Below are 19,620 nucleotides of genomic sequence, written 5' to 3' on the forward strand. Positions count from 1 at the left end.
TGGATAGACGTACACGCCTTCAATGACCAAGGCGTTCTTCGAACTGAACAACGTAATTAACGCGGCACGCACCGAAAGCTTCGCGCTCTGGGCAAACACTCAAGATGCGAGAATCGTCCAAGCTCGCCGCAGCAGGCTTCGCGTCCAAACCTTTGACCTCAAATTCGGCAAAGGTGGAGCCCAAGTGACGTACGATATCAGAGTCCGCTGGAAGACGACTGACGAGCTGAGGGGCAAAGAGCTCTACATTCACCTTTACCGCGCCATCGGCCAACCTTGGCTGCCAGCAAGACAATGGGTTCGAGAGCATCTCGGTAAAGACGTCATTGGACCAGCCAAGCTGGAGTCATACATCATCGCTACTGGGAGGCCTTTTAACTACGCGGGTCTTCCGAAAGAGTTACAGTTGATGGTCCTGGGGGCTCTCATTGGACCAACAATCTGGCCACGAGCCAAGGTTGAGTGCCGCCGTTGCTGTGATGCCGACCACAGCGGTGCTACATGCGGTGCGTTAAAGCGTGTGTTGCGACATGCCCGTAGCATTGACGACGAGCTTGCGGCGCTCCTGGGAGAGCACGATGTCTCACAGTCCGGGTATCATGTCGAACCGCCGGAGGACGAGCCCTTGGGCCTAGCAAGTCTTGCTATCCAGAACGCTGGCTGGCCCAAGAACATTGGTATCCAAGCACCGCCTCCAATCGTCACCAACCACAGCCTTGGATGCCGAACGCGGCACCGAGCTGGAACGAAACCTTCTTCCGTTGATGGGTTGACGCGGAAGGACGCCAACGGGATGAGAGACCTGCTTCTTATCAGCCGCGAGTTCAGCGTTGATGTCCAGAAGATGATCTGGGAGCCTACCGTCAAGCGATTCAGAAGCCTGGCTATACTGTGCGCATCTATCCCACTACTCAAGTCCATAACGTCTTTCAACACCTTTCGCCGAGTATCACTCAGCATGAACAACATTCAGCTGTTCCGCTTCCTCGGTTACAAGAGCAGTGAGAAGAGTGCTTTCAGGACTTGCACCTCCACATCAGGAGGCACTCGCGACATCCTGGCCGGCCTAAACATCCATCATTTACATTTCGACTTCCAACGGCCCACAGTCACCGAGCTTTACGGCCGCTACTACACCGACGATCCGTGGTCTAACACCAAGAGTGCACCACGTTCAACAGCGTCTTGTCAGAAGACATTCGTGGATATATTCTTCATGATGGCTTTTGACAGCCTTCGCAGCGTGCCGAAGGTAACTTTCTCCGGGTATACGAAAGAAAGCAACGGGGAGACGTGGGAACCGCTTTTGTCGAAGTCACGAGAGAATGTTTCGTCTACGTTCTCTTCTGCCATCTCTGAGATGAAGGCACGTCCTGTCTCTGATTTGTGAGTTCACCCTGCCAAGACTAGGATGTAACACACTAACAGAGAATCAGTCCGCCGAGGTGCGACTGTCGCGATATATGCCATGACGCGCGAAGGTGAGGGGCTAGGCGGGGCTGGCGGGTATCAGGATGGGCGCTGTCATGCTGGAAGGGTTTAATGAACTGGGCAAGCGCGTGACGGTCATATACATTTATTTGCGCCTGAATATTGTTGCTTTCTGGATCTATGATGCGAAAATGAAGTGTGTATATGAAAGAGCGTGTCTTCGCAAACTGAACTTGAGACCGGGATGTGACAATGCAAAGCGCGGGCCCATAGTCGAATGACATTGCGAGAAGACGTGCATCAAAACATTGAAGCAGAGAGAGTAGAGATAAAGCCGAAGCCATGTTGAAGATCGCACATGCTCTGTCGAATGAGACCTAGGTGGTCGCGCCGGCCTCGATGCCTATGTAAGACAAACTTCCACACTGAAGTCCTCACAACGCCCGTTGTATCCAGGAAAAACCAGTGTCGCGAGATCGATTGCCTCAACCACGTGAAAAAACATACGACCATCGCAGGATGTGCCATGGAGGGAGTGGCCACTCTGTCTGGAATTCTGCCGGCTCGTGAGCGCTCCATCGAGTTGTCCACTCCTCATCAGACCACCCGTGATGGTCTTGAATAAGCTCATCAACGTCGCAGGGGATACCAAGGTCAAAGTTGCACCGAATAGGCGCATTATTGGTTGAAAGGTTTCGGACAACGTCTGGAAAGCACTCTGTGATGTACCCGATCTGAAACCGACGGCGCGACCACGATCGTCGAGGAAGCATGCTATTAGCGTAAGCAGCATCGAGGGCGCACTGCCAGGCAGCGTCTCGTTGTACTACCTGGAAGACACGCGAAGCTAGTTCCGTATTGGGCGCGCCGTCAAAGACGAGGCTATACGACCCGATCGGCATTCCGAGGGAAGGCAGTACTAACGCTTCCGTCATCCAAGAACCGATGGCACGACTGATTGTGTCAGATTCCAAGCGATCACTCCGCAGGGTATCAACGTTGTCGTCATCCCGAAGACCCCGGATATACATACGCCTTGCCCGATGTGAAACAGGGAACGCGTTCTTCCACAGGCCGACGACACGCTCAAAGCGGATGTGCTTATGTGCCTGGCATATGGCAATCAAGCCTCGTCCATGGCATTGTGGACGTGCAACAGACGGGCGCTCTTCAAGGAGGATGACTTTGCGTATTTGTTCGCGGGTCCTTGCAGGGATCGAGTTTAGAAATCGGAGAGCTACCTGTACTGCAGAATAACAGTAATTTGTACGAGTCTCAGATTTCGGCTCTTGAGGCTCGAGTTCGACGATGTCCACAAGTCGTTGCAGTTCGATGGATTCGGGTATTGCCCAGGGCTCGGGGTGAGCGTCCTGCAGCTCAAATACATTACAGTCTTCCGGCTGCGCCCAGTAAGGATTAGTCGCTTTCGCTACTTCGAAAAAGCTAGGATGCTTTGACAGTAAAGCCAACATAAGTTGGATAAAGTCGTCCCATACAGAAGGGGCTTCACCACCGGTAAAGTCCAGCTTGAGCAGAGCATCGATCTGGCTTCCAGGCTGCCATCCGTCAAAGAGTGGTGCAAATTGCGGGAACGCGTGACTAGCTTCCTGTACCATGTCTTCTGTGAGCAGGCGCGCTATCAAATGCCGTGTCAATAGTCGTTTTCGAATCGAGATGCTGCTCACGGTATCGTGGAAGATGCCCGCATTTTGCCGTGTTGCCTCCGAGACGTATGTAGAGAACGTGATCGGATTAAGGCCGAAGGCAAGGCCTCGAAGCTCTGAAGCAATTTGACGACAAGACAGCATGAGCGCGATGGAGACTGGGCTTCCGTCGGCTTCCCGAATCTTGTTCGACGCATAGTCGTATGTGTAACCGCCGTCGATTCGGGTGTAGTGCTCGTATATGAGGTCTCGGAGCTCGCGCGGCAGGCGGAGGATGGTGGACTGTGTGGTTCGGTCGGCCGATTGGAAATGGGCCTTGGAGCCGGGTAGGGCTATACAGTTCGTAGCGCTCATCTTGGGAGCTTCGCTCGGCTGGACGATCGAGGACTAGGAGACTTGTTAACTGCTGATGAGATTTGCTGTTGGGGAAGAGAAGAGGAATAATGTCCGGCGTCGAAAAAGCTGTTTATGTACCCAGTCAGGCAACAGCTTTTCGGTCTTTGTGGCCACGTAACGTAGTCCAGCGGGCTGCTGTTCCATGGGACAGCGTGGAGGAAGCGTAAATGTGACCCAATGAGCCAAGGAGAGGCGCCACGAGCATGTGGAGCGGAGAGCGTCTTTGTTTCAGCGGGAGGGCACCGCATTTTTATGATTTATGAATAACAGCGTTATGGGGTATCTTAGATCCAAAAAAAATCAAGTCTCGAACAGGTAACAGCCCTCTACCAGGTGTCTCAAAGGTCGTAATCGAAGTTTAACACGTACTCCATCTGCTTAAAAGAGGTCAGCGGCGATAAGCTTGTAACATGTATATACGAGTTGCTGTTGGGGACGGGTGTGGCAAGGAGAAGACACGTACAGGTGTGCGCGAGGGCGCGCCAAGCCTTCCTGGCTCGGCCGCCGACACCCCCGGTGGGTAGCTCGTCTCGAAAAAATCGCCATATAGGCACTGCGTCACGATGTTAGCTTGCGCCGAGTCGAAGCTTGATCCGTCGCGACTTACACACAATTACCCCATCATTTCGAAATTTGGATGGGATGGCGATACAACCTGTGCCTCAGTCAGCGTGCCGAATGATCGTGAAGAGAAAGATGGGGCATACCATGGCTCGTCGGTCGCGAGACCATCAGAACAGGTTGCAAAGCGGAAATGCCACTGTCGAGATGTTAGTATTTACGAGGAATGTACTCGGGTAATCAATACTTGCCATATCCTCGCTCACAAGTCGGTCGGTATATATTCTCGCACATCTCTGTAACTCGCTTGGGTTAGCATAGCGAAGGATGCGGGTCAGATGGCTGACTTACGCTGCTGCTCACACTACATCAGAACCCCTCCAAATCATAAACCTCTACCTTTCAAAGCTATCGCTACACGCTTCGTCAAGTCAGCTTGTTGAATGTGATACATCTTGCAGGCATCAGCTTACATGGACACCTTCAACGACGCCAATCACCTCGTCCTGCGCGATCCCGAGGACTCTCATCCCCAGGTCCTGAACCTGGGTGCGCCTACAACCGGAACTCAGTGCCATTCTATACATGTGAATGGGTAGCATTGTCCACTCACCTCCTCCATCAAGACCTGCTTTCGTCAGCTCGGCAGGCCCTCACGGCGTCGTCGACTGCGGATGAGTTAGCGATGATATGGAAAGGGCATGCAACTACTAACCCCCATCCCCAACCAACTACTCGCTCTCGCGGATCAGGTCTTCGCGTGAGTTAGCAACAATCTCAACACCAGGTATGTCTACCAACCTCCAACTTCTACATGAACCTGAGCCCCGCCCAGGCTCAGCGACTCCTCGTCGACCTCCAAGAGATACATTCAGATGTTAAGGAGGGCAAGATACAGGTGCACGCCAAGTCTCTTGACACCGTTACTGCGAAGATGTCAGTCTTCTTCCTTAAGATCTGGTGTACCGCGCTAAACTTACCCATCAACGCCACTGCCCTAGAGGGATACTTAAAGGTGGCCGTGCTAGGTGGTAAAGATACCAAGATGGTGAAAGACCAGATTGCTGCTTTGTGGGATATATGGCGAAAGAGGAACATGAAGGTAGATCCTGTACGCGACGACTACCGGGCCCGCGTCTGGGGTAAGCTGATATTGTCAGTCCCTTGGCTCGCTGATCGTTGATGGAAACGTACGAGAGCGTCTTGTGGATGAAGGAGATCTTGTGTCTCGCACATGGTGTCTGATGTGTGGATCTTGAACATCATCAGCAAAGCCTACGTCTGCGCAGCGTTTGGACTCACGGGAATGCCGGTGGTGGTTGTCGCATGGTCTGACGCTGCTGCTACTGGTGACTCAGTGACTTGTTCCGGTTGAAGACGCTCAAGAGAGGAGTGGGGAGAGCGGAGACTAACCGGAGGTCAGAAGGATGGTCGCATGGATCCGGCATGGTGTTGCTGTGTACGTTAGAATCTTGCAACCCATGAGAAGTTTCGAGAAGCGGCCAGTGTGATGCGCGCGAACTACGCGACAGCGATGCGAGGACTGAGCGTGGAGGAGGTAGAGGAAGAGAGGGATACAGACCAAATGGCCGTCGAAGATGGTGATCATGGCTCCGCTGTCGTTGTCGCTGTCGCTGTTGCTTCAAAGTCAGCCTTGGATATTCGGGATGTTGAGCGGAGTCAAAAGAGACGGCGCAGGCGAGTGCGAAGTAGCGGCAAGGCTACTGTAAGAGTAGAAGGAGAGTAAGGGTAAGACTTACTGGGAACGGATGGGCTGCATGTCGTGGATTTGGCGTTGTCGCTGCTGTTTGTCAGCGTTGTTGCCTGACAGCGGTGAATGGTGATAGTGAGGGAGCGAGCGGGCTAAGATGGTGACTCATCTGTTGCCAGCGGTTGGGACGGAGAGGGTGTGTTGGGTGCGTTTAGGGTGGAGCGCAAAAGTCTGCGTGGCGGTACTTACGGCTGGTTGACTTGTTGGGATAATTGGGCTTGATGGTAAAAGTCAGCCAATACTCGAACTTACCCTTCGATACAACTTACTTAGTGGCTTCATTAGTAATCGGACGGAACAAAATTTAATCTCCACAAAGTGTGACACAAACCGGGGCTCGAGGCCGCCTAGGGGGGTAGAGAATGTATTAATGCATCTATGAACTATCTCAAAACCAGTGTGTGCTCGTTCAAAACAGTCCAGCGGCGCGTTCTCGGGAACTGATAAATCTTGTCTTCCTTCACATACTTGAACTGGTCGAGCTCGAAGTACCGGATAGCGAAAGAAGAAGCCATTTCACACTCCTCCGTCATCAACGTCTCCCAATGACAGTGACCGACAGCCGCTACGAGAAGTTGGCGGGGTAAAGCAAGCGCCTTGCAGTGGCACATGAGGTGTTCGGCTGTATGAAGTGCATCGTTGCATAGCGGACAGGTCATCTCGGTGATCTTGTTGACATCGCGGTGAAAGTGGTTGGTGTTGACGGCCATGTTGCCGGTCCGCAAAGCGATCGTCATTGTACTTTGCGCAGCATTCAGGCCAACGTAGCACTTGAAGACATGATCCATGAAGAGACTGTTATGAGCCGGGTGGAAGTGTTGGTTGCGATAGGCACGAACGCGCAAGTAGTCGTCGTAGGCTATTTCAGCCTTGTGGAACATCAAATCGTGATGGTAGCGCTTGATCCACTTCTTCTGAGTCTTTGGGGTGGCCCACTGCTTTTCGAAAGTTTCGAGAGCTAGCCCGTGTCGCTCGCGGGTGCGAATCTGGCCTAGATGAAGAGTGGCGAGTCTGCGCAGGCGGGTGTAAGGATGCGCGCCGAGGTCTTCACAAATTTTGCTTGCTGACTTTGTCAGGAACGGTGTATGGTGGGTTCTCGTCTTGACCATTTCCGCATATGACGCGGAGTCGTGCTTTGAACATCGGTGGTTCATAGCGATCTCATGGAGTTTGAGCAGGATGGGGAAGACGTGAAACTCGTGCTCCATGACCGGACAGTTGGTGTTGGCCCGGGCTCTGGTGAGTGACTTCAGAATCTCGGTCTGCAGCTTCAGCAGCATGTTCAGGGCGACTTGTGTCAGACCATACTGTATGCGCGACTCTTCTTTGGTCTGTGTTGGGTCGTGGATAAACCAGGCCGGAGCAGCGTATGCGATTTTAGCAAGAAGTTTGCCACGATATAGCCGCTGGCGTTGGGCGTACGTCGCGCCGAACGTGCCTCCGACGAAGCGGTGGAAATTTGCTAAGTCGATGCGGATCTTCTTCTGGATCTACTGACGGTCAGTGGGGTGTTTCGAGCGATGAGCGAAATGTGGCATACCTCTTGGATGTGCGGAATCCAGCTTAAACAGCGATCGTACGTAACACCAAGGATCACCAGCTTTTGAGGAAGAATATCCGCCTTTTTCTCCTTGGATATGCCCACAAACTCCGGAATCTCAGGCAACAGGGTGCACTCCTTCTGGCCAGGCGGCGTGAAGTGCATGACGTGATACTTTGTCGGCGAAAAGTGGAGGTTGGATTCCATCGCCCACTGATTGATGTTGTCGTGGATGGCGGTCATCAACGCGCAGTTGTAATCCCAACTGCCGCTAGTGACCACGATATATGTATCATCGACGTAAGAGAACATCATGGCCCGATGCTTGGAATGATCGCCGAGGAAGTCGGTCAATAGCGGAGAAGCGTAAAACAGGAATAAAATGGGCGAAAGTGGGCTGCCCTGGGGTATGCCGACATCCACCCAGAACTCACCGCCATTGTATCCAGGCATGTGAATGTATGTGCGGCGATCGGATAGGAACGACCATACTATCTGGATGAGCCAGTCTGGTATCTTCATCGCTATGAGCGTCTGTAGTAACTGGGTGCGTTTGATGTGATCGTAGGCGCCGGTGAGATCGAGTCCGATCAGGCTTGGCTTTAATCTCCGTCGCCAGGCTCGATAGATGGTATTGTTAAGGTGTTCGAGGGCAAGAGTTGTATTCTTTCCCGGTGCACCGAACTGGGTATTCGGAAGAAGATTCCACTCTAACACGAGCTCCTTTAGACGGTTTGCGATAAGGCGTTCGAAGATTTTGCCGATGGTGTTGAGAAGGGCGATGGGCCGGTAAGAGTTGGGTCGGTCAGCAGGCTTGGTGGGCTTCTTTATAATGATCGTAATGGTATCTTTGAAGTGGTCGGGATGGAGACGCAGTTGGAAGCAGGCGTTGAAAATGCGCAGCAGATAGGGCGCAATGACCTTTCGACTCATCTTGAGAGCCTCGTAGGCGATACCGTCAACTCCAAAAGCTTTGTGGGAGGGCAACTCTTTCAAGATCTTCATAAGCTCATCAAACGTAATACGGTCCTGGGAAGTGTGCTGAGGTCTGCCCGGGTCGAGAAAAGGTAGAGGGAATTCCGGTTCGGAAGTAGGGATATCCTGTATTCTGTTCATCAGCCTTGCTAACGGACTCTTTCCGCGAAAACTTACGAAGTCGAAGGGTTCGTCTGAACCGCAAGTGGAGTTCAAAGGCGGGCCCTTTCTTCTGCTCTCGGTCCACGTAGCATGTACATAACAGTTGGCCTTCTCGTCATTGGTTTCGTATGTGTTGGTACCAACTTTGAAGTCTGGTGTATATGCCATTGGCCTTGGAACACTCCATTTGTGCGCACGCTGCGCCAGATGGAAGACACCTCGACGGCCAGAAGCCATAGTGTCGACTGCGCGATGCCACCTTCGAGTACGGGAAACCCCGTCAGTGTTCTCGTGGGGTTGGGGTGTGGGCATTGGCTCGTAGATTCGAAGGACGGGGACGAGATTTCTAATAGCCGGTTCAAGACCGACGGAGATGAGGTCATTCAAGGCTCCGGCTATCGCGGTCTCGTCACAGAGCTCGCGCTGTTGAGTACACTTCATTGCTGTATCCACTTGGTTTTCGAAGTTGTCTTGTGGTGTCTGGCTCCACAAGTACCGCAGTCCAGACTTACGCTTCATGTCGAGATTGATAGCGACTGAACACGGTGTGTGATCTGTTCCGTATCCTGAAACGTTCTTGAGCAACATGTAGTTGACCTGGTCGTTATCAGCAAGAACATGCTTGATAAAGACCAGATCAACTACACTAGTAAACTTGTCGTCCGTTTGCGAGGAACGTCGATACGTTGGATCACCCTTCCTGTTGAGACACCTCATGTGGGCGTTTTCCATCTCTTCGACAAGTCGCCTGGCCGCTGGCTCAATCCTCGATTTAGGAAAGTTGTCGCCAGCCCACAATGGATGGTGAAGATTGAAGTCTCCTAATAGTATGTGAGCTTTCGCCGCATCGCGTACTAGAGAACCTAGTTGGGCCATGTCTCCTCGCTTCTCGTGGTTGTAGAAGTTGTGGAAGGCGATAGCGTAGCCGTCTGCCAGCGGAACGTGTAGAGTGGCCACAAGACCGCGGTTGGCTCCATGGGGCTCGGTGACGCGGCAGCCCTCCAATGAGTTGTGTATCAAGAAAGCGACCTTGCAAAGGTCCTTGACCTCTTTCTCCTTTTGCGGTTTGCGGCTGTACGGAATGCGGTAGGGGAAGGTGCTCGGGTCGTTGTCCCTGGTGAGTTCTTGGGCATTGCCTTCTTCGTCGTCGGCCGCACGATACCAGTGACCATATGACCCCAAGCTCTTGTAAGCAAATTTTGGCGGGGGATCTTGGATAGCGATGATATCCGGGGGTCGAACTTGAGTCGAGACGTGGCGTAGAATGGCTGTGAGTCTTGCTGGTGCCTGCTTGGTATTGACCGACCAAACGATACACTGGCCATCATCCAAGACGCGAATGGCTAAGCCTTCTTCTAGTTCGATCTGGGCGATGGTGCGTCTCTTCTCTCCACCAGGAGCTTTTGAAGGCCATGTGATCTACTCGATATGTTAGAAGGATTCATGGCCAATTGAGTATTGGACTTACGCTTGAGAGTTTGCGTCTCCGCTGTGAAGAGAAGCCTCGTCAGAATCGTCAAAAAGAACTCGGATAACAGACATACCCGCTGAGCGGCCTTCTTCTTGGTAGTACCTAAGGTCTCGTTCTTCTTCCCTCCTGCGCTGCTCATGAGGGCTTCACTGGCAACTTCCATTGCGATTGCGGAACTAATGAGCTAGTGGACCCTCACCGAAGTTGTAAGCGACGATGAATAGGATGATAGTGACGAAGAGAATAAGGTAATGATGTCCTTGTACAAGTATGCGAGCGAGATCGTTATCGCAACGGATTTGAGAGACTGATGAAAGACTGATGAAAGACTGATGAGAGACTCGGAGTATTGAGCAGGCGATTAGGGTGATATATATATATGTTTCTATAGTCCAGTAACGCTGACATACACACACCCCAAGACGTCATGACTGCATGTGGTACATCTCATTTGAAAGTCTTCTTGGAGAAGGCCCCCGACTCATTACGACATCAACGTTCCTACCAGAGGACGCGCAAGCACAGCCTCTAGTGGCTCGGATAAACTCACGGATCACGGGCTGATGATGCGAGCTTCAGTGCAAAGGCGTGGCTTCTCTTCGGCTGGTGTTTGACCATGGCCGATGTCTCGATAAGATTCACAGCCTATCGATCGAGGATGCTGGATGCAGGCTCGGTGTCTAAGGACAGACGAGACGCCATTCCTCCGTGGAAGCTTGCGACTACAGGTCGAACGATACGATAGCGTGCATACTGATTACCGTGAACCTTCTTCGTAGCTTTTTGGGCTATCGAGACACCCCTCGGGTCGACCGAAGATACCAAGGGCTTGTCAGGTTACAGTGACTAGGGCATCTCAACAACCTGAAGGGCTTCCGGATGCTGATGCCGCAACCACGGGGTTACGCCACGGTATGCTGAATGGTCGTTGAAGTTGCCGAGCCTGCTGCAACCATCTTGTGACTCCGTGCATCTTACACCTTCATGCCCTTACCCGGCCACACTACTTCGACCCACATGGAATAGATGTGGATGCATACGATAGTTTCGTAGCCGTTGGCAAGCCTCTAACGAAATCTTGTTGATGCGGGATTCTCGGTTCAACCTTATCATAAGTGGATATTCTTGAGTCGAAGGACTGGTCATCGGCTTGATAATCATGGGGAGTGAGGACTTCTGCGACGTGAATGGCTGCTGCGCACGTAGGTGCTAGACCGCGTGGACATGCATCGAGATTTCTCACGCAGGATCCATAGCCTCTGACGTGCTGGTGTCGAGCGAAGTGAAACTTTCTTCTTCGTATCGCCTACTGAGGACACTGACACTTTGTCTGCAAGACTAGCGTTCCCGTCGAGTTTTAGGACGGCGCATGGAACCGAAACATCGCATAATCCTTGCATACATCGCCGTGAGCCCCCACAACTTTGGGCACCCGTATGGTGGCACGATGAGATGACGGCGACGACTCCGTGTGCTGGCGATAGGTTCCGGAGAAGGCCGTCGTAGATCGGCGAGGCAGATGCGTCGCAGCCGCTTGCACGCGAGGTCATGAGATCGCGGAGTCTCGTCGTTGTGGCGTGAGAGTCCTTGTAGAAGCGATAGGGTCGTTAGTCGGTGGGCTCGGCACGGAACGCGTTCCTTACTTCCAGCCGGTGGGGTTGACAGCTGCGGACGCATGCGTGCGCGGCGGGCACGCTAGGCCCTTCCCAGATGCGATCTCGATCGGGCACATGCAAATGGCTTACGAGGCCGCCGACAGCCAATTGCCGGTGCGATTACAGTTTGCAACGTCGAAGCACATCAGCTCCTAGCGCACCTAAGGCATGCAGGAACGCTAGCAGTAGAGGCAGCCCGCGGCTTGATCGAACAATCAAGGGAACCTAGTCGTCGTTTGCATACACGCTTACCCCACACTCGGTACGTTCATCAAGCCTGCCCCTGCTACCGGTAGCTCCGACTACGGTTAAATCGTAACCTCACGTTAAGCTTTGTCGCGTATCGTTCGGAAGCGCAGTAGGTATCTTTCCCCAACGACTCTAAACAACTATAGTGAACTCCAATTTACTCCAATTTACTCCGAATGACTACACGAACCCGCAAACGGTTATCGATGAATCAGTGATGGTAGTGTATGCGGAACCGATGGTGCGCGCGATCTCTCGATGGACTTGTCGCGCTTTCGACACGTTCAGCACGTGAGACTGTCTTCTACTAGGTATATAGAGGCTCGAGGACGTCAACTTCAACTTCCAATTCATCATTTTCCATACTCTCATATCTGCCTCCAGCTCCGACTTCCATCACTGTCTTGAATACTATCTTGCACCGCCGGCCATCTTTGCCACCACATTGTCTTCATACCTTGAACAATCATGTCGAAGTTCTCCGCTGCAATGGTGGCTCAGCCTGGTACTTGCGAGCCAGCAGCTGAACTATCAGCACAGACCAGTCTCAAAGCGAAACAACAGCCCGTCAACAAGGTCATCACCACCATCGTCGAGACACTTGAAGCGAATCTACCACGGCTCGTTGAAGCTGCTGTTGCCCAGCGTTTGGCTTCGTTGACGAAGAGTTTCGAAGAGATGTCCACGACCATGACGAGCCTTATGGAGACTGTCCAAGAGCTCGCAAAGGCTGTTAAGCCAGACAACTTCCGCACGGTTGAGCCACTCACCAACTTCATACCAACTCTCAGGTACAACTACCTCTACCCCTGCTTCAACACGAACTAACCGGCCGTAGGTACAAAGGACTGACTATGAACGATGTCACGTCACTCAGGAACATGAAACCCGAGGCCCTCCTTGGTATCTTCAAGAAGGCCGGCAAGCCGTACAATCACATCGTCGGCTATAAGATACAGGACAAAACCAAAGGCACCAACCCGCATGCTGCTTTATCCGACCGACTTGAGCTCCTCCTCTACCTCGACACCCAACAATCTTTCGTCCAGCTGACTAGGAAAGAAATGTCCATCTACACCATGAAATTGCTGAAGCTTTCGAATCGAGCACACCTCATGACGGAGAAGTACTGGGTCCACGACTTTCATCTCCTTGACCTGAACAAGGTGGAGACGAAGAGCTTCAAAGATCGGGTCACGGAGTGGAACTCACAGACTGGGCTCAAGATTTCCGAGATCGACTTCAAGTGTGGCAGACTCTTGTTGGGCTTTGACAACCCGAATGAAGCGGAAAAGGCATGCACTTCCGTCTTCTACATTGACGGTTCGCCCAATAGAGCAGTGTAAGTCAAACATTCTGAGCCGAATCAAAAGACTCGTACTAACGTGCTGCATCTAGACCATTCGAGAAGAGAGCCATACCTCTTTTTTGTCGAAGGTGTGGGCGTCCAGAGCACATGGCGATGGACAAAAGCTGTCCTGAGTACCCTCGTGATGGGCTGGCGAACACCGACAAGTTCAAATGTCTCTTTTGTGCCAGAATACACGCCGGTGTCTGCCACTTCAAAAACGATCCGTCTGGGCAAGAATGCTTGAACTGCCTACGAGAAGGAGTCTTCCCGAGGAATCACAACACCGAGTCGCAGGCTTGCCAGAATGCTGCAGTCAAGCTCCACCGAATCAAATGCAAGACATTTTTGGCATGTGGACCACAGTGGGCGAGAGGTCGAAACATACCGCTAAATCCGATTATACCTTTCGATCATCCAAGCGACACGGGAATGCAGGCCAAGCGTGGACCCGGCCGACCGAAGGGAAACGCCACCAACAATGGTAACAACATGACCTCGGTCGAAGACAAGCTGTTGCCGATGGACGAGATGGACTTTGTCAATCCTGAGGATACAACGCAGCCCGGCGACAAAGACAAAGGAAAGGCCAAGGCGGGATCGTCCGAGTCAGCACCAATTGTTGTCGATGACGAAGACTATGGATACAGCTCGTCCGACGATACTTTCGGGAGTTTCGCTGAACTTTCATTGGATCATGAAGAGACAAGCCAATCTACCGTCCGCTCCAGCAACTCCACATTCCACACTCAGTCCACGCTTCCTTCCAGCCAAAGCGTCGCCTCCTCCAGCCAGATCTCACCGACTCGTAGCATGCTAGACGTCCTCAAGCCATACAGCGACGAACCGACGAAGGAGAAGAAGAAGTCGGCGCCGAAATCAACGGAGAAGTCAACCCAAGCGGCGAAGAAGACAGCGACGCCGAAAGGGAAGGAGAAGGCAACCCAACCGGAGAAGCCGAAACCGGCTGCACCAGAGAAGAAGACGAAAAACTCGAAGAAGGCCCCTCTTCCATCAGTTGAAGACCGTGAGCCGACCGATTCAACTGCCAACACACCGGAGCAAACACCAACAGGCCAGAAGCGGAAGCGCGTAGATGCGAAAGCAAAGCAATCTCGCGTCGCAGAAGCCACCGATGCAGCTGCTGGCGACACCGCCGCTGAGCACTTATCCGACCAAGAGCCCCCAGCTCGACGTGTGCGAATTCGACCCGGCCGTGGCCCGCGGCCCGCAACGGCAACGGTGATCAAGAAAGAGCCCTCCAACATTGAGATACCGATGACACCCGACGATTCTCCATTCGCGCCAGATGTCTCGAAGAAGCGCAACCTCGCCAATCCTTTCGAGAACAAGAGCGGCCGCGCCAGTACCGTAGTAGTTCCTGCTACCCCGGAAGAGAGCCAACTTGTATGCGCCGCATCGTCTGCTTTCGGCAATGGCGTAGAGACGATTGACCTCACCGCTGAGCTTACCGACGCATCGATGAGTGAGAGCGAGGTTGAAGAGACGGAGTTCTTCGACGATCTCTACCCCGACGACGACTGAGTTCATCCGCCAACTCGGTGTTTTTACTTTGTTGTCTTTACTTTGTTGTTCTTACTTTGGTGTTTTTACTTTCCAGTCGTTCACTTTGGGTCTTTACTTTGGTGTCTTCGTTTCGTCGTCCTCACGCTTTCATCTCAATTCTCGGTTGCGCGTTTTGCTGTCAAGGTTTTTCTTCCTTCCTCTCGATCTCTTTGGTCGCGTTGCCTCTTTTCCTCTCTTTATTGCATGTTTTCGCTTTTGGTCACTTGGTTTATTTCGTTTACTTTCTTTCCTTCGTCGCCTCATCTTGCGCGCGGTTTTCGCATTCCAACACTTCGTTTCGTTTCCCTCGTCTCGGTTTCTTTCACCTGGCAATCCTTATTCTGGTTCGTGTATCTTGGTTCGCTTATGTCGGTCCCTTCAATCTGGTTGCATTGGCCCAGTTCCTGCATCATGGTTTCCTTGTGCCGGTTTCTTCATTCCGGTTCCGCATGTCGACCCCCTCAATTGGATGCCGCGCTGTGTGACCCTACTTCATCGTCGCTCGTTTTGGCTCGTCCAACTCGACTACGATGGATGTTCTGGTACCTGCGCCTTGCTTCAATTGAAAGACATGCGGAAACCGACATGAAGAGATCGACAATCTGGTTATCATCGATCTGGTTCTCGTACCCTTGTTTCCTTGTGTCGGTACCGGCAGTTTAGCTGCCACATGCATGACCCCGAATACCGGTTACCTCGGAAAGCTTCCTTCTCGTCGGCTTCGTCGTTGTTGTTGCTCAACTCATTCCTTTCAATCTGGGGTTTCTTCTCTTTCGGTGTACTCTGCGCGCGCGTTCTTATCTCTTTTGTCAGGACTTGTGGTCTGGGTTTTATCCATCTTTTCGACTACTCGATTATCTCAGTACGTTTCCTCGGCCACTTCGACGCCCACATTGCTCACAAGAGACCCAGATCTTCGGGCGCGTTTTCGTTTCAATGTTCAGGACCTGTAATTTGCTTTTCTATACATTTGCTCAACAGCGCATTTCTCCAAGTACGTTTTTCTCAGCCGGCTCGGCCTGTTCATCGCTTACCAGAGACCCAGATCTTCTTTCGAGTTTTTATTTCATTGTTCTCGACTTGTAATCTGCTTTTTTGTATGTTGGCTCAGTGGCTCATTTATCTAGGTACGTTTTTCCTGGCCCATGCATCCTATCGATTGCCCACCAGGGGCCCAAATCAACGCGACAAGAGCTTACTCCGTCAAGTTTCAAATCGAATTCGGTTATCTACAATACTTCGAACGATCGTGGTGGTTCTGAGCCGTTACGTGAGCATGCGCAAGATCTCCGTCAGCCTCAGGTAAGCAATACAGATTGGTGTATGCCTACTTTCTTCAGCTAACACATCGGCCAGCTTCCTTCCATGTTTCGTTAGGTGGGTCTATCATGGCGACATCCCGCTGACGCTCACCAGGCATTCACCTGGGAATGGAATGGGGCTTCCTACCCAGGGCAGCTCTGGATCTCAGCTTGCAGTGGTGCGGAGTGATGCTTCCTCGCTCACATTCCAGGCAGCAGGGCTGGCAGAGATTCGGGTGGTGTCAATCCCGGGCCTCACCACACATTGCGTGTGAATGAGGTTGACCGAGCACGAATCTTTTGTTCACTCCTGGTGCCACCCACCGCACGAAGGTACCACATCATCACTCCCTGGACATGAGCTCGCTGCACTTACTTCTCACAAGTGGTGTAGTCATAAGTAAATATTAGACGGCCATATCCACGGTCCAAGATTTCGGGCGTCTTCGACACGCTCGACGGCCTCGGCATCCTTGCTGATCTCCACCACAACCAACCACCGCTTCTTCAGCCACGGCATACAGGCTCGCCGGCAGCCCCAACGATCACGCTTTCCCACTGTACGAGCGATACCTTCCTCATACGACGACCCCGCGATCACCACACCACCCCTCTACCCGAACACGCCCTTCTACCACGAACCCTCCCACCACGAACCCTCCTACCACGAGCCCTCCTACCACGAACCCTCCTACCATGAACCCTCCCACCACGAGCCCTCCTACCACGAACCCTACTACCACGAAACCACGACCCTGTCACTGTGCGCCAGCCAGGACTAAAGGACTAAAGGAACACAGCCGGAAATCTAACCCCCCATGAGGAACATGGGTTGATATCCTGATATGGCCAGGAAGCATGACCATGGAAAAGAGCTATTGGCATTGGAAAGAGAGGAAACAGTCAGCATGGAAGTCGATGCGGAATGGATATCGAGAAAGGCGTCGCGGTGGATATCTCATGGAACTTCGGACAAAGACGTCGCGGTGGAAGTCTACATGGTCGGTGGAGCGAAGGCGCACAGGCTGGAAGAGATGTTGATGGCAAAACCGTATATCGTCCAATTATACTGAAGTTTCTGCCACACCTTGTGCATTTCCTCCCTCTACTGTGACATATGTGCCGATGACAGTAGCCACGAGAACGACATCTTGACGACAAAGCATCGCTTGGCAGCGCACTGCCACCATCTTCACCTCCTGGTGTATGTGTGTTACCACACTTTGTGGTCTCCGCGCGACCGACGACTTCTCCCGTGACGCGCAGCCATGGCGCCGACGGAATCCGGCCCAAGATCACGAGGACGAGTATATGGTCGCGTCAGGTATCCTACCGGTCACGTCGAGACAGGTCGGCGCGAGATCGATGCGGATGAAGGGAGTGCGACGAGGTGCGACGAGGTGCGACGACGATCAGTGCGCGAACGGCGGCGAGCTGATTCGTTTTTGGATAACAATATATACGGCTATCTATCATGTTAATGTCTCAGGTTGCATGTGTGCGTTAATATGTTCCCGTCAGCTCGTTCGCAGGGGCTGCATGGTCGAGGAAGTTCACTCCTCTCATTGTGCCGTCAATCATCCTACGCCCTCGCCCTGATGGTATACGTTACGTTCTGCAAAAAACTTATAGAACAGCGCGTTGTATGTGTATTCCGAGCAGACCTCAGATGCCGGGTGTGACTCGTGAGAAACGAGCTTCTTCGTAGAGGCCGGAAGCGCAATTCGTGGATGGTGGCTCAACTGGCTACATGCGTCGCGTCGATGATGCATGTGGTAGCCTTGTTCGTCGCGAATGATGCGTGTACCGATCTGAATGTGTCCTTTCGCGCAGGCAGCAGGCGAGCTGAGTACTGCAAGACGCGTCGTATAATTGTCTGTCTGGTACTCTCCAAGCACCTCCCTGAGGCCTCCAGCCGGTGCCGCAACAAGCGTTGCCGATTCGGGGCTAGTGGGCGGGAAGACGTCATCCACGATTATCATCGGGCATTGTCAGGGTGTCTGAATCAATGCATTGCACTCTCATCCAACTGTTCCGAAAGCCCAGAATGCCTTCTTCTCGCCTACGTATTGGAGCCCTAAGTGGACTGTCGCAATAACATTACTGGATACTCCAATGGATTGGCCGTCTAGTAACGGCGGTTCAATGGCCGCCGTCAACGTTCGTGGTACTGCTGCCTTGGGTGGCTAACGCTGCGCGCGCAATTATGCTATCAAGACACAGTACGCGTCTTTCGAACGCGATCTTTATAAGCGGCTGTCGCCCTCTTACTCGACGCATGTATCGACCTCCTATTCCGCCTGCCTCAGCCAAGCTCGACGATGGCACCACAACCATGTATCGAACCTTCCTCTGCTAGCCCTCCGAATGCGATCGCGTCCACCGAGGACACCTCACGCACCCCGGTGCCCGCCCTTCTCCGTCTACCGCGAGAACTACGCGACCTCATATACGAATACTACGTCTGGGTAGACGGCGGTTATATCTACAACCCTGAAACGGGCAAACTCGCGCCAGCGGACGGCTCGTCATGTGCCTTGTCATTAGGTCTTGCCTGCCGGCAACTCGCATCGGAGCTCAAGGGCGCTGCATTACGATCCAATACCCTCACCTTCGAGACTTCTTTTTCAGAAGCTCTACGAGAAGACGCGGGGATGTCTGAGATCATCAATTACAACATTGCGTGTCGGAAGAAAGATGTGACAAAGATCTTTACTCCGCGACTATTCACCTCCGCGATGACCAAAATCGTGGCGGACGCCTATCCACAATTTTCGCCAGTTCTCGGCGGCTGGGATACATTATCTCAACGTGAGCTCCGGGCCATGACCAAGCAGGACCAGTGCTGCGGCGAGGCGCCTTCGATATGGCGTGACTGCATCAATGATGTGTTGCGTCAGGTTGTGAAGCACCAAGACCTCGATGCGGATTTGCTGGAAGACGCCAGAACGAGGTATCAGGACACGACGTCGCCTGTACCATGGATCCCAGCTACTCGCGAACAGATGCTAAAGCTTGTCGAATCGGACCCAATACCCTGGCGCATAACGAGCAAGGCCGAACGTGACGATCTAGCAGCCATCGCGCAAGTCGAACCCAGGAACCCTTACTATTTTTCACGGACCAAGTACACGTATTCTGCAGCTTGTCTGGCACTGCACTTTCTCCAGGGACTCTCTGAAGCAGACTTGGCAGCCGTTAGGACTATCTCACTTCGTGAGAATCACGAAGGTGTCGCATTCCCGGAATGTCATGCGCGGGGGTTGATTCCGATATGTCGTCAAAATCCAAAGATCAGAGTTCAGCGTTTCGCCAGTCTTTGGAAGTGCGTTTTCCCCATTTCCCAGGTGAAGCGGATGGACTATACCTATGTCAATCAGGAAGGCCTGGACTCTTCGAGTCTGAGTCATGATCGTTTACAGGCTGAAGACATTACGCGTGCGGTGGGTAAATGGTTGAAGGAAGCCTCAGCTTTGCCATCTCTTGGCATGCCAAACGGCAGCTTCACGCTCGTACTCGATGGCAACCCA

General features: G+C 52.7%; 4 protein-coding genes across 4 annotated transcripts; 3 read left to right on the top strand and 1 right to left on the bottom strand.

Annotated features, from left to right (window-relative positions):
• Nucleotides 1-22: 22 nt before the first annotated feature.
• On the top strand, nucleotides 23-1,390 carry J4E87_007571 (uncharacterized protein; the record flags this gene model as incomplete). The annotated part of the gene is made up of 1 exon (XM_049379165.1): nucleotides 23-1,390. The coding sequence occupies one exon, from the start codon at nucleotides 23-25 to the stop codon at nucleotides 1,388-1,390; it is 1,368 nt and encodes a 455-aa protein (XP_049231076.1).
• Nucleotides 1,391-2,554: 1,164 nt separating this feature from the next.
• J4E87_007572 (uncharacterized protein) lies at nucleotides 2,555-4,201 on the bottom strand (the record flags this gene model as incomplete). The annotated part of the gene is made up of 4 exons (XM_049379166.1): nucleotides 2,555-2,637; nucleotides 2,702-3,482; nucleotides 3,955-4,044; nucleotides 4,199-4,201. The coding sequence occupies 4 exons, from the start codon at nucleotides 4,199-4,201 to the stop codon at nucleotides 2,555-2,557; spliced, it is 957 nt and encodes a 318-aa protein (XP_049231077.1).
• Nucleotides 4,202-4,866: 665 nt separating this feature from the next.
• On the top strand, nucleotides 4,867-5,235 carry J4E87_007573 (uncharacterized protein; the record flags this gene model as incomplete). The annotated part of the gene is made up of 1 exon (XM_049379167.1): nucleotides 4,867-5,235. One exon carries the CDS (start codon nucleotides 4,867-4,869, stop codon nucleotides 5,233-5,235), a length of 369 nt encoding a protein of 122 aa, XP_049231078.1.
• Nucleotides 5,236-12,343: 7,108 nt separating this feature from the next.
• J4E87_007574 (uncharacterized protein) lies at nucleotides 12,344-14,768 on the top strand (the record flags this gene model as incomplete). The annotated part of the gene is made up of 3 exons (XM_049379168.1): nucleotides 12,344-12,666; nucleotides 12,714-13,217; nucleotides 13,349-14,768. The coding sequence occupies 3 exons, from the start codon at nucleotides 12,344-12,346 to the stop codon at nucleotides 14,766-14,768; spliced, it is 2,247 nt and encodes a 748-aa protein (XP_049231079.1).
• Nucleotides 14,769-19,620: the final 4,852 nt, after the last annotated feature.

The sequence above is a fragment of the Alternaria ethzedia genome (assembly GCF_023757985.1).
Source record: "Alternaria ethzedia strain BMP 0044 chromosome Unknown scaffold_21, whole genome shotgun sequence".
Lineage (NCBI taxonomy): Eukaryota > Fungi > Ascomycota > Dothideomycetes > Pleosporales > Pleosporaceae > Alternaria > Alternaria ethzedia.